The sequence below is a fragment of the Metarhizium brunneum genome, chromosome 1 (assembly GCF_013426205.1).
Source record: "Metarhizium brunneum chromosome 1, complete sequence".
Taxonomy (NCBI): Eukaryota; Fungi; Ascomycota; class Sordariomycetes; order Hypocreales; family Clavicipitaceae; genus Metarhizium; species Metarhizium brunneum.
This window is the reverse complement of record NC_089422.1, coordinates 4,467,667-4,482,086: the sequence shown is the minus strand read 5'-3', so window position 1 is coordinate 4,482,086 and position 14,420 is coordinate 4,467,667. Positions and strand designations below refer to the sequence as shown.

General features: G+C 53.3%; 3 protein-coding genes across 3 annotated transcripts; 2 read left to right on the top strand and 1 right to left on the bottom strand.

Moving 5' to 3' along the window:
• Window positions 1-954: 954 nt before the first annotated feature.
• On the top strand, window positions 955-5,518 carry PAN1 (Actin cytoskeleton-regulatory complex protein; the record flags this gene model as incomplete). The annotated part of the gene is made up of 3 exons (XM_014693692.1): window positions 955-1,709; window positions 1,784-4,330; window positions 4,387-5,518. 3 exons carry the CDS (start codon window positions 955-957, stop codon window positions 5,516-5,518), a joined length of 4,434 nt encoding a protein of 1,477 aa, XP_014549178.1.
• Window positions 5,519-10,065: 4,547 nt separating this feature from the next.
• sep1 (Forkhead protein) lies at window positions 10,066-12,336 on the top strand (the record flags this gene model as incomplete). Its single annotated transcript, XM_014693693.1, has 1 exon — window positions 10,066-12,336. The coding sequence occupies one exon, from the start codon at window positions 10,066-10,068 to the stop codon at window positions 12,334-12,336; it is 2,271 nt and encodes a 756-aa protein (XP_014549179.1).
• Window positions 12,337-13,256: 920 nt separating this feature from the next.
• Window positions 13,257-14,070, bottom strand: mug66 (Meiotically up-regulated 66 protein; the record flags this gene model as incomplete). Its single annotated transcript, XM_014693694.1, has 3 exons — window positions 13,257-13,444; window positions 13,510-13,842; window positions 13,992-14,070. The coding sequence occupies 3 exons, from the start codon at window positions 14,068-14,070 to the stop codon at window positions 13,257-13,259; spliced, it is 600 nt and encodes a 199-aa protein (XP_014549180.1).
• Window positions 14,071-14,420: the final 350 nt, after the last annotated feature.

The following is a 14,420-nucleotide window of genomic DNA, read 5'->3' as shown; positions in this document are numbered from 1 at the left end:
GTTTTGCGATAAGCGGGACTTGTCCTTGTATGGAGTTGGCAAAGCATGAGGCACACGGACGGCGTTTTGTTGGATTATGGGAATCATTGGCATCCGCTCGATACCCCCTTGTTAATATGTTTCTTTGGCCTAGCTGATTGTAGTTTGCGAGACAGCATATGAGATATTACATGGGAATTGCATCATGAATATAGTGAAGTATATGGGTGTCCCAGGGTAGGTTGAGACTTTACGGAGTAGTGTTCTGGTTGCCTGGGATCTAAGCTACCGCCGACTAGTCTTGGATCCAAGTAGTGCTGTCTTTAATAGTCCGTTTTGTGTGCAGCTATTATTTTGTTCTGAAGATTGTTGGCGCCGTCGTTGGCGTCCAGCGTCGTCGACTCGGGGGCTGTGGGGCTAAACCAGGGGGCAAAGCCACCAGACGGCAAATGGCACTGGGCATCTGACGCTGGTGCCCAACACTTGAGCACTGCGCCACGCAATTTGGCTCATTGCCCCCATCTTGGCAGGCGGTGGCCTCTTTACCAGCCAGGCCCTCCCACTCCGTATACCGCCGTTGTCCTGCGCCTGTACTGAGAGTCCAGGGCCGACGGAGCCAGCGAGGCGATTGACATTCTCCCCATCAAGCTCCTGCTACGTACTTCCAAGCTTTCGTCATCATTTCTTCCATCCTCTTTCATCCCCCCTCACACCGTCACCCCCCTGGCAATAATTTTGCGTCGGTGATTGACTTGTATTGTTTCTGGCGTCTTTCGTTTTTCGCTTCCCATTGTGTTTTGCCGTTTCACTCCCAGTTGTCCGATCGCTTCGTGCTCTATTACCTCCCCTCCATTGCGGAGCTTCTCGCTCCGGAGGCCCCGACCCCCCGAACGACTCGGTTCGGCCACCATCACGACAGCCTCTGGAAGTTGTGCCTATCCAAGTTCCATCGTTCGGCGAGCCACCCATCTCATCATGTACTCCAGCTCAAACGCCTTCCTCGGCGGCAATAGCCAACGGCCTGGCGGCCAGCAATATGGCGCGGGTTCCTTCAACACCGGCATGGGACCTGGTGGCCCGCAACAGCAACAGCAACAGCCTAGCCCCTTCGCGCCGCAACCCACGGGATTCGCGCAGCAGCCGTTGCAGCAGCAGTATACTGGCTTCCCCATGCAGGCCCAGCCGACAGGTATGCCGCAATCATCTCAACAGCCGCTTCAGCAGCAGTATACGGGGTTCCCTGGCCAGACACAGCCTCAACAGAGCTACCAGACTGGGGCTGTTCCTCCGATGCCGTCGATTCCCTCGCAATATCAGCAGCAGTTTCAGCAACAGAAACAGCAACAGCAACAGCAATTACAGCAGCCGCAACCGCAACCGCAACCTCAGTCTACACTTCCAGTCCCTCTGCCCACTGGATTTGCTTCGACCTCTCCAGTCCAGTCTTCTGCTCCTGCGCCGCCTCCGATGAAGCCTCAGGCAACTGGTTTCACTGAAATGGCTGCTTCATTTCATACTGGAGGAACCGCGAAGCCTCAGGGACGACGGGCGGAGAAAACGAACAAGATTCCTAATATTAGACTTTCGTTTATCACGGCCCAGGATCAGTCCAAGTTTGAGACTTTGTTCAAGTCCGCCGTCGGCGACAGCTCGACTACCATGTCCGGCGACAAGGCCAGAGATCTCTTGCTGAGATCCAGGTTGGATGGAGATACCCTTTCTCATATCTGGTAGGCACCTTATGGGACTGCAGAACGCGCAGTCTATGTTTTGTTTGCATGTTGCTAACTGATACATTGCGTAGGACTCTGGCAGACACCACTCGTGCTGGTCAGCTGTACTTCCCAGAGTTTGCTCTTGCTATGTACTTGTGCAACCTGAAGCTGACAGGCAAGTCTCTACCGGCATCGCTCCCGGACAACATCAAGAACGAGGTTTCTAGCATGGTTGATATTATCGGTTTTAGCGTAGTGGATGATGTTCCAGCATCCTCATCGGCCACCAACGCTCCCAGTTTCCAAACCGACACTACGTCACCCCCAGTCATTCAACAGCCGCAGCCGCAGCCGTCCAATTCCCAGCTCCTTCAGTCGCAGATGACCGGGTTTCCTGGCCAGCAAACTGGTTTTGGCGTCCAACCTCAGGGTCTTCAGACTCAACAGACTGGATATCCCGGCATGCAAAACCCTCAGCCGACGGGATACCAAGGACCACGGCCTCCCATGCCTCCAATGCCTCCAATGCCCACTGGTTTTGGTCAAGGTCCCAACGACGGTAGCATGGCAGTGCCTCTGAATGCCCAACCAACTGGCCGACCGGGACAATGGGGCTTGGTGAATGCGCCCGCGTCGGGGCTGCCCAATATTGACGCCCTGCAGGCCCGAATGATGCCGCAACAAGGCCGTGAAGCAGGTGGCTACACTACTCAAGGACTTCAAGGTAATGCCGTCATCCCGTGGGCAATCACCAAGGAGGAGAAGACACGGTACGATGCCCTATTTAGGGCCTGGGATGGTTTTGGCAAGGGATACATTGGCGGTGCTCAAGCCATTGAAATCTTTGGTCAAAGTGGCCTTGAGAAGCCTGATTTGGAGAGGATCTGGACCCTGTCCGACAATGGGAATAAGGGCCGTCTGGACCTCGATGAGTTCGCTGTTGCCATGCATTTGATCTACAGAAAGCTCAATGGCTATCCACTGCCCAATAATCTTCCCCCAGAGCTTGTCCCACCGTCAACACGTAATTTCAGCCAGACAATCGGTACTCTCAAGTCCATGCTAAACCAAGAATCAGACTTTCGAAAGAACTCTGGTGCAGCTCTTCTGCCCCAAAAAACGGGTGTAAGTTATATGAAGAACCGTTCTTTCAGGGGCACTGCTGTTGGGGCTCAGGGAGGTCGTAAAGATGCTACTGTCTTTCGAAACGACGACGAAGATTTTGGTTATCGGTCTAGCGCTCGGAGAAGACTTGGAAACTCATCTCCTCGTTCTGAGTCACCCTCTTCTGTCGCATCGAGCGACGATCTTTCACTCGATCAATTAAGGAAAAAGATCAAGGAGAAGCAGGTTCTCCTGGATGCTATGGACTTTGCGGATGAAAGGAACAACGAAGAGGACGACATCCTGGATCGTCGGGACCGAAGGGAGTCTGAGGAACTCTATAGACGCATCAGACGTATTCAAGGTGACATTGATGCTCATCCTGATGCGGCCCTGGCTACTGGGGATTCAGATGCAGAGAGACGCGCCCTGAAACGCCAGCTCCAGAATCTCACTGACAAGGTTCCTGAACTTGCATCCCAGGTACGAAGGACTGAGAAAGATATCATGGAAGCTCGGCTTGAACTTTTCCGATTAAAGGACGCCAAGGCGCACCCCAACAGCGGCCCACAAATTGTCGGAACGGGCCCAGGAGGAACCGTGACTGAAAGTGATCGCCTGAAGGCTAGGGCAAAGGCTATGATGCAACAACGAACCGCTGCTTTGACGGGCAAGAAAATTGACATTGGCACAGAGGATGCCGACGCCCCGAAGCGACTGGAGGAGGAAACCATTAAAGTCAAGACTGAGAAGGAGAGCAACGAGAGTATGGTCCGCGATGTTGAGGATAGCGTTCGCGATTTTTCACGTGGTATTGAGGACAGCCTCAAAGAAGGCGGCAAGGACGACTCTAGCGAACATGAGAAGCGACGATGGGAAGATGCTCTTGGAGTTGAAGACGAGGTCCGCGACTTTATCTTTGACTTGCAGCGTGAAAGTCGGGCTGCTCGTTTGCGCTCTCAAGACAAAGGCTCTGCTCGAGCGCCGCCAGCTGTCGAGCAATCTCGGCCAGAGAGAGTTGCCAGTCCGCGCGTGGAAAGTCCTATTTCCACGTCTCGTACTGCCACTCCTCCTACTGCTGGCGGCTCGTACAATTCCTACAAGACTCCTGAGGAGCGCGCAGCGTATATTAAACAGCAGGCGGAGCAGCGAATGGCTGAACGTTTAGCTGCACTGGGCATCAAGGCTCCGGTGAAACCAGGCGAGACTGCAGCTCAGCGGGCCGAGCGTGAACGGGCCGAACGATCTGCCAAACTCAAGCAAGCAGAAGAGGAGGATGCCCGCAGAGAGGCTGAGCGGCAAGCCCGTCTTGCTGATGAGCAAGGTGTGCCCCCCCCTGTTCCAGCCTCAGAGACGCCCAAGGCGACAGCCAGAGCTCCTCCTCCTCCCCCGACGAGAAAAGCCGCTAGAGTGGATACTTCCGAAGAGGACGTAGCAACCTTGGTAGAGGAGGAGCGGGCTGCCAAAGCTGCTGAAGAGGCAAGAATCAATAAGGAACGTGAGGAGCAACAGAGAGAGACCAGGGCGATGGAGTACGTTCACATCACAGATTCTACGTCATATAAGTATAGCACTAACAGCTGAATAGGGAGAGTGTTAAAGAAGAAGAAGATGAGTTCGCCAAAGAACAGGAGGAAGCCGCGGCTCGTTTGAAGGCCCTTGAGGAGCAAGTGAGGCAGGGCAAGTTGCGAAAGGAGGAGGAGAAGAAACGCAAGAAGGCCGCTCTGGCGGAAGCTAAGGAAAAGGAGGCTAAAATGGCTGCGAGACGTGTAGAGATTGAAGCGGCTAAGCAGCGTGAGCTCGAGCTTCAACGACAACTTGAGGCTCTAGACGACGATGACAGCTCCTCAGACGACGACGACGGCCCTGAACAAATCACACCTCAGGAGTCTACTCCAAGTGGCAGCCAGATTGTTCATCAGGAGACGGAGAAGTGGCACAGCCCTCCTCCGGCTGTCCTGCCTACAGCTCCTCCTGTGCCAACGGTTGTTACATCCCCTCCAGCTGATATCGAGAGCAAGAATCCCTACGACAGCGTCATTCCACAGCCAGCAGAGTCATCATCCATTAGTCAAGCGCACGATTATACGCCTGCTCCCCCATTACCTCGTCCAGGGGCATCTACTAACCCTTTCAATCGTATGGGTCAGCCCCCTGCTGCTGCCCCCGGGCCAGTATCCCGGAAGCGAGCCGACTCCGACGATTGGGGATCTGATAGGGAGGCGGATGAAGACTCAGATGACGATCGGCCAGGAGGTGGTAATGCTGCTCAGCTGGCATCTATCCTCTTCGGCACTATGGGCCCTCCACGACCGCTGTCTGCTACTGGACGAGATTCTACGCCAGCCAGTCCGGCGCCTGCAAATGACACTCCTGTTGCGTCGCCGCCGCCTCCTCCTCCACCGGCTCCTCCAGTGCCGGTGAGCAATGGTCCTACATCTCCTCCTCCACCACCACCTATGCCCAGTTCCGACGCTCCCTCAGCGCCGCCGCCGCCGCCGCCGCCCTTGCCACCAACAGGAGCGGCGCCTCCACCTCCCCCGATGCCCGGTGCGGGAGCTCCTCCGCCGCCTCCGCCACCTGGTGATGCTCCAGCTGCCCCTCCTTCAGGTGGCCGTCCAGCCGGTTTTCTGAGCGAAATCCAACTGGGAAAATCACTCAAGAAGACCAAAACTAATGACAAGAGTGCGTCGGCAGTAGCAGGTCGTGTTCTGGATTAATTTGAAAATGCGACACGACAATGGGCGGTCGACGGAAGTGTCGTCTACAGACTGCGGAGACCCGTGGACAGGCAGCTCAGTGTAACTCGTAAGAAAGAGCCGCTGAAGAAGCAACCGGCCATGTACTTTCAGAAGGATTCCCACCAACAATTGTGAATATATTTCTCGGAAACTGCTCATTCTCTCATACTGTCTCTACTCTACGTGCCGGTGACACGCTGATTGGACCTTGACAAACATAATACGTACTACATAAACTCGGCTCTTTGCCCCGTGACAAGTCCCGAATACCCTCTCTATCCCTCTGATGTTAAATCAAGTGATCCGATCAAACCTGGGGGCAGGTGGACTTATGAATGATCACAAATCACCAACTGTGGCATGTAAATTTACGAAGCATGTTTGTTGCCAGTTGACCCTCTGATTAACTGTTCCGAAAAAGGTGAGACAAGCGTGGAGTAGCCCGTCCGGATTACATGCCGACTGAGAAACGTTTTGAGTAAAGTGAGATGGAACAGGGATGGGCACTATTGAGCGCCTCTCGCTTAAGTGAGCACAGTACGACGCCGTGTGAGACAGCATGGTTCACGATGGCTTGGAGCAATTACCAACGGGTGAGTAGAACACTATCCACTAATATACTCTTGCCTCGCCGTGAGCATGCCGGATTCGGCAACCGGTCGTGTCTGGCTGGGTAATGATGTAAGGTGAGTGGAGGGGAAAGGATCTTGGAGTGATCCGGGGACATGCAGGTGCAGATAAGCGGTGGAGTTTGACGTGGGGAACTGGAAGAAAAAGAAGCCGTGTACAAAAAAAAAAAAAAAAAAAAAAAGGACGCGCTCTTAACAAGAAACGCTAAAGAAAAAAAAAAACAAAATCAAATTAAAATAAAGTCAAGACAAAGGACCACAGACATTGTTCTCGGTCTGTGTTCCCTGTTCTGGTGAGGATTAATTTCAGGCATCAATGGAACGACGGCGCTTTTAGTTCGTATGCTGATGAGAATTACGAAAAGGGCATATTGTTATGCAGATTGGATGAACGGGCTTTTTTCATGCACAAACCTGGCAGATTGGGGCCTGCCACGGGCCTTTTTGGAAAAGCTTCTCCTTGCTCGCATGGCAGTGGAAACATGTTCCCTGGGCCATATGGGGTGCATGGCCCATCTCTGCCAGCCCTAGAGAGACCAGGCAGGAAAAGGAAGGGAAGATGGTGTTTTCGCATGGCGCAGAGAGGGCCTTTGAGGTTGTCCTGCTATTATTATTGGGCGGGGCGGCAGGGATCTGGGGTTTTCCGGCTGGGTGTGGTGGGCTCGTTTCGACGGCTGCTTCGGGGCCATGAAGGGCTGAAAACGAGAAATTTTTCTGAAGAATCGAGATTTGTTTTCCAGATTGTGCTGCTGGACGAATGATGTCACATGATGGAGGCGCAGGCCGTTTTGGAATGAGGGCCTAGCGGTCGACGAGGGCGATCGGCGGGCCAAGAGAAAATTTGGCCGTGTTTGACGGATTCACTGGGATGAGGGCTGGAAGCCGTCGAAGGTTGTATCCTCGTCTGGTAGGAGCATTCATGCCGCTTGTTTCATTCCTCGACTTTTCTTCTTGAATCATCTCGGCACCCGGGAAAATCGCCTTTGCATATGTACTAGTACGTACATGAAGGCATTTTGGTCGTGATGTGGCCCCTGTCAACCTTCTGGACCAGCCACTTGGCCCGGGTCTCTGGAATGGGATGCTGGGTCAAAGCCGCATCACGAGGCCGCCAAACTTGAGCCTTGGGCGGCGCCCTTTGTCTCCCCATTGCGAGGGTCAAGATTGCTGCCTTCTGGGAAAGTGGAAATACGAGGCGGGAAGCTAATCGATCGTGTTCCTTCCCGGGCTGCCTGGAACGTAGGTTTTCTTTGGTCCTGGTGCAGGCGAGAAGACCTGTCATAAAAGTGTAATTCGGATGCCGAATTTTCGGCAGAGGGATGCAACAGATGCGGACAAGTCGAATGCTTCGTTGTCATGACATCGTCATCGTCATCGTCGTTGTCGTTGGAGCTGCAATGTTGGGGATGTATGTGGTCGGAGGAAGGACCTGATTGGCTGACTACACGCGTAAATGTAAACAAAGGACGCGTCTCGCCAGACGCGTCCGCTTTGCCGGGCCAGCTTCCCCTCCTTTTCGGCGGCCGACTTCAGGCGAGCGGCCACGACGACGTTTGAACATCACGACCAGCCTGCGACCTGAATGCTGGTGAACGGCGCCATCCCCTCCCTTCCGCGTATATCCGGACGACTGCCAGCCAGTAAGTCGTCGGCGACCCCTCCCATCCCTAACATCACGGAGGCTCGGAACATGCATAGTCTTTTCAATTACTTTTTGGTCCCTCATGTGCCAAGCTGAACTAGGTCTTCTTCTCCCTTGGGACGATTGTTACAACTGCCAAGTTCACAAATGATGATAGAGAATTACTGAGAATTACTCAACTTTTTTCTCCACTTGAATATGAAATATGAAATTTGTAATGCAATGAATGCCATGTTAGACAAGTGTCTTGAATCTACGGAGTACTCGGTAGAAAGATGCAAATCATCGAAATAGGAACCGGGGGGGGGGCCTGGCCAAAAAACATGTGGGCAATGGTTTCCTCTCTCAAGCCACCCGTCGTCATTTACTACTACTCTTGGAGTGCGAGTGTGGACACGCCTCTAATAAGACCTTGGCTGGCCGAGGCAGATGTGTGATAGCGCCGTCCTATTGTAATTGTAGGTACAGTCGATATCCACCTCTATATGCAGCGAACTGCTGGTGATGTAAGTGAGGCCTGTGCCTCTCGTGTGCCCTTCTTGCCTTTGCTTTTCTATACTTGTACGGAGTACTTGGTAGGAAGTTGATTGTGTTCGGTCCTGGATGTCGAGCCTTCATCAACGCCATGCCATGTCAGAATGGTGAGTTGGACGTCCATCGGTAGAGTAGCATCGCATCGAGCTTCCAGCATCCAGCATCCACTCGATGAGACGTCGCGCCATCATGCTCACACTCGATGCGCGTCGTCCATACCAAAGGATGTCGTCGTGCGTATGTACTTTGGAGTAGCGGATGGATGCATGAACACAATAGTCGTGGTAACAAACTCGAGCTGCGCCATAGGCCCGTCATCGCTATCATCGGCCCATCTCGTTCATTCCGAAACCCCGCTCGAGGCCCCTCCTCCCCCCAACAAGCAAGCCACGATGATTGAGAGCGTGAGTGCGCGCGCCTGGGACGTGGAACCAGCCCAGCATGAACTCATATCCCGGCAGGAAAGTGTGTGTCACGTCCGGTCGACTAGAGACATTTGGGCACAACTTGGCCCTCGCAGCGCCAAACGTGTGTCTCTGGTTCGGCGCCTGGCGAAAGTGGTGAATTGTGAGCCTCAAAGTCGACTCCATCGACGCTCGGCGAGACGCATACCCCTGATCTTCGTGTCAGCCCAAAGCGCATCTCAGCCAATGGCTCGTCCACAGCGCCCCATGCTGGACCCCACCCGGGTCGAACCTGGCCAGACCTGGTCGCCGCCCCACCTCAGCACTCGGCCTACTCCAAGGTCGATGTCAAGCACCAAGGTCCAGCGCCCTAGGCTCAGGACCGCTGACTTGGCTGCCCTTGGATGGATCATGGGCCAAGGCAAATCATCAATCTGGCTCTGCCTGCCTTGAGCCTCCCGCACGACCATGCACTTCAATCTTGACATCCATGGCGCATCCATGAGCACTTGAGGCATCCATACTTGCAGGCTAGTACCAGGTGCTCCGCCCTAGCGCACAAGTACCGTTGCTGGTCTTGCTCTATCCCAGGTACTTGGTACTTTACATATGTACTCCCACCACCCACACTCCTACCTACCACTCCTGCTGTCTTGTAAACCCATTGCCTTTGGCCATTTTTACCCTTTACGGCCTGCCCATCCCTTCCCTTCCTTCGGTCTCATCCTTTCGTTTCTTCCTCCCCTCTTGCCGCCCATTTTCTCCAGCTTCACCTTTGACCACCCCCGACGCAAAAAGACACCGGTTTCTGTCTTTTTTTTATTTTCGCTGCTTTTTCTCCCTTTTGCTTGCCCCGGCCAGAGAAGAAGACGAGTTCGGTCTCGAGTCCTGGGCGCTTCTATATCAAATTGCGACGCGTCAAAATCCACCGCCATTTCGCCTCACCCGCCATACATCACTCGGCAGTCATACCCAAAGACCGATATTCAAGACCAGCGCCCGCGCCCTGCATTCACGACCCACAGTCAATTTAAGAGTACAGCTTCATTCGGGTACGTGGCATCTGTTTTCATCTGCATTTCTATCCCTATTTTTTATTTTTTGACTCGCCGTCCGTGTTCTATCAAGCGTCTGACCGCCGGGTACCAAACGCAATAAGCCGCCCCGGCGTCAGCTGTGAACGTGCACCCAAGAAGCCATTTAGCCTCCTGGATCTGGCTTGACTAACGACCTGGACACAGACTTGTATCTCTCACTCGCACATTTTGCTCCTAAACACGCGTTCAAAGCTCCTTCTTGCAGCTCTGTTCGGCCACAATGGCCAGAGCTACGCCGTTCTCCGGCCCCAATGAGCCGCTGCACATATTTCAAGACGATGTATTCGATCGAAGCGCTCCCATGACGAGCCATGCACCCATGCCTTCGGTTACCAAGCCTGCTCGCCGCCCCCTGAGCAGTTCCAATTCCAACATTGTTCTCAACCCTCCAACAACCAACGGAATGAGCCTGTCACCGCACAAGATGAGATCCTCGTCACCCCGATCGCCATTGAAGGCTTCGTCACAAGGCAACAAGCTGCACATGGTGTCAATGGCACCTCCCATGGGCAGAGCGCCTACGACTGATTCACTGCAGAAGAGGCCTCATTTGTCTAAATTCAAGACAGGTCCCCAGCGACCACACATCGACATGCTTAGCTTCGGAAAGGAGAACATCCACCCGCAGATTTTCCCTGCTCCCCCGACAATCAACTTGTCTGTCGAAAACTATTTCCAGAAGCCCCATGGCAAGCGAGTATTGATGGATGCTCCTCAGATCAAAGACTCGAGGCCGGCCAAGAAGACCAAGACGGAGGAAGCTCTTCCTCCCCACGACTCATTTCCTCCCATCACCGACGACGGAACAAAGCCACAGCACAGTTACGCTCAGCTCATTGGCATGGCAATTCTTCGATCCCCCATGCGTCGCCTGACTTTGGCACAGATCTACAAGTGGATCAGCGATAATTATTCCTTCTACAACCCCAACGATGCTGGATGGCAGAACAGTATCCGACACAACCTGAGTCTGCACAAAAACTTCATCAAGATAGAGCGACCAAAGGATGATCCTGGCAAGGGAAACTACTGGGGCATCGAGCCTGGCACTGAATTCCAGTTCCTCAAAGAGAAGCCCACCCGGAAGTCGGCACCTACAGCAGAAAATCTCCCAGTCATGTCTACACGCCTCGAACCGTCACGACCAGCGACAGCTCCCTTCCAAGAACCGACACTTCCTCCGCCAGCTCCCATGCAACACTCGACACTGCCGCCCCTACCAACCTCGCAGGCTACGCAGCCCATGCAGCAGGAGCTTTCGTCCGATGCCACGATCCCGATTTCAGACAACATTGGTCCGGAAGATGTTGGAGATAAGACAGCCGACAATGATCTGCCTCTTGAGTCGTCCCTCTATTCTCCATTGCCTGCCAACATGCACTCTTCTCCGCCGGTGTCAAGGCACGTCGAAGCACGAAGCGGTACTCCGCCTCCCATGTCTCGAAACCCAGCGTCCTCGATATCTCGATCTCATAAACGGAAGTTTGCTTCAATGGACGACAGTGGTTACATCTCGTCATTGGAATCCTCCGTAATGCGGCCAAATCAAAAGGCCCTGCTCCTTACTTCTGAGGCTGATCGACCTCGCCTTACGCGTGGTCGTGCTGAGGAGGAAATTGCTCGCATTCGAAACTCATCCCCTTTGAGCCCAACCAAGTCTCGCTCTCTGTCTCTCTATGGTCCCGTTTCATCCTCACCTTTGCGGCAGTCAAACGAACACCATCAGACGCTACCGCCATTGACACCCGTCGTGACAATGAAACCTCCTGTCCGGCCACCTCCATCAGCCTCACCAAACACAAACTTGCGCATTCACCGTGATAAGGTCCGGCATATGTTGCAATCACCACTACGACGTGTGACTGGTATTGGAGAGGAAAGCATTCCGTGGAGTCCCGCGTTCAACCTTGATGACTCTGTGTATGCCTTTGATGACATGGGCCTGCCATCAACGGAATTCGACATTTTCCAAGACTTTACATCTATGGATGACCATCTCTTCCCCGGGATCGGCTCAGTCGATGCTGGTTCGCCCGTCAAGCGTTCAGCCAAGCGAGCTCGATTAGACAGATCTGTCTCCACGTCGGCATTAGGTGAAATATCAAACTCGGCTGTGAGAAAATCGATCACATCTGCCCCGTTGCTCAAGGTCTCTGAGCATTCCCCATCACGTTTCCTTGAGACACCCAGCAAAGCTTTTGAGGGCATGGGCTCCCCATCCAAACTTTTCCAGCAGTCGCCGTCACGGCTGGCTTCTCCAAGCAAGTTCTCTGCAATGTTAGAGCTTTCAGTTGACCATGATTGGCCGACGCTGGGCATTGACCCGAGTGATTTCGGCTCTCACAGCAACAACGGAAATACAGACTTCACTGGCCTAGATATCTTGCAAGGGTTTGAGAAGATTGGATCTGGATCACAGTCTTCAAGACCACAGCAACAGCAAAAGGGCAGTAAGCCATCCCTTAGTCGAAGCTACTCTACCGCCTTCTAAGTCGACATTGAAGAGCAAAACACTATATACGTCCGAAGATCATTTTTATGACATTAATGAACTGATGAAACGAAAGTGGCTGTACTCTGAGCTGTCACGGTCTGTTCTGATGCTATGAGCAAACCTAAAAGGCAAAAAGTCTCAGACACAAATGAATATTAGAACAGTGGATGTTGGTCGGGAACATATTCTCGGCAGGAGCTTCGCAGCTAAATTGTCACGGTAATGATGCACATAAGGTATGCCCATGTTAGGACCGGAATGGGAGTTTCTTTTTTTTTTTATTTTCTTGTTTGCCTCTTTTTTTTGGTACTGGATTAGCCACAACGATTATCATCAGGTCTTTTTGCTTTTTTTTTCACATTGTCGTTTCGGCAGGTTGGTCGTTTGGTAGCTGGCGATTGTCACCTTATGGCGCGGCTTTCTTGCTTTTACATATATTTGGATGATGGGAGTCAGGAATAGCAAAGTAGAAAGGGTACGGCTTGGACGAAATGTTGTATGCTTGGATCGGTATTAATGTGTTGTCGTTGCAAAACCTTCCGGAATTGTTAGGAAATTATATGATATATTTACGTTACCAAACCCAACCGATGTTAGCACTTTGTGAGTGTGACAAGTAATGCAGGAAAACGGCTACATCGACAGAGGAGGTGCAACGGCGAATGAGCGACATGCGCAGGAGTGACAGAGCGGTATGATTGTAATTGGTTTCGTGTGAACTATGGGGGTATCTATTTCAAGCAACATGCGCCATTTCATCCAGCAACGCCAAATTTGGATCCAAAAGCATGGCATAATATGTACAGACGGCCCTGGCAGGTCAAGTAATCAGGAAGCAGATGTTTGTTTGCTCAGCAAGATGGTGGTGTATGTCGAATTGTTTCTCCATGCCTATTTGCGGTCCCTGGGAAGAGAAGCTAGTAGATCCTCATGCGGGAGGCCCAACCGGTTTCCTTTTGATCAATGTTGATCTTGAACGGGAACGGATTGCCACCCTGGGTGGTGATGGGGGGAATATGGTCTTTATGGGCGTTGGCAAAGGTGACGATTTTCATGACGGTAGTGAGGAGGGTCTGCTCCATGGCACGCCGGACTTTGGCTCTCTCTACGAGGCGCACATTAGCAAAAGGGAACGTTGCAGGCCCCGGGTTGAGGCAAAGGCATACATACCACTTTCAGTTCTGGGCTCGGCGACAGTCACTTTGAGCGTCCAACTCTCCCAGCAGACCTCCTCGTCGCCGCGGGACAGCCAGGCCTTGCGGCGCCGCTTCTCGAAGAACTGGATGGCGACTTGGCCGCGTCCGCCGCCGTTGGTGGCAGCGTGGTTGCCGACGCCGGAGGAGCGTTCGGCGTCGAGTTGGCGCTCGAGAGCCGAGGCGCGCTGGTCAATCATGGTTTCGAGCTCGTCGTCGTCGACGTATGGGAGCGTGAGGTCTAGGACGTCGCGGGTGCGGGGCGTGAGGGAGGGGAAGAAGCGTGTGAAGAAGATGGTGTGGAGGATGCCTTTGTAGATATGTTAGTTTTTTTTTTTTTTCTTGCTCCCCTCCCCCGAGGATTGGATGTTTGAGGAGGAGTATGGTGAAGGAGGAGACGGATTATATTGCGTCGTCGCGCGAATTGAAGCGTCCTAGGCGATGTGTGTGCTGTCTGACCTTTGACGACGTCCCGGACGGAGCGGGGATCGGTAAAGACGTCGAGGATGAACTCTGGCGGATCCTTCTGGCGGTCCATTGTAAAGAACGATGGCGGGTGGCTAGATATGTAGGATTAAGGCGGCCTGGCTTCAGGTTGGTTCTCAAGAGAGGCGCGAGCTTGCGTCCTGCACAGAGCTCATCGAGGTGAGGAGAAGAATAGACGGAGGGAAGACGACGGACAAGGAGGAGTGGTTTGAGCGATTCTTGATCAGCCGCGACGTCAGAGCTTAGTTTGGAGGGGCGGAGCGGGGCGGGTTGGTTTATCTACATTGGTACTCCGTACCTTGTAATACTAGCATGGAGCCATGGAGCACGAGCACGAGCACGAGCACGAGCGGCGAGGGGCACGTTTGGATGCGTGTATGTCTGGCGCCGCTGGGCCACGGC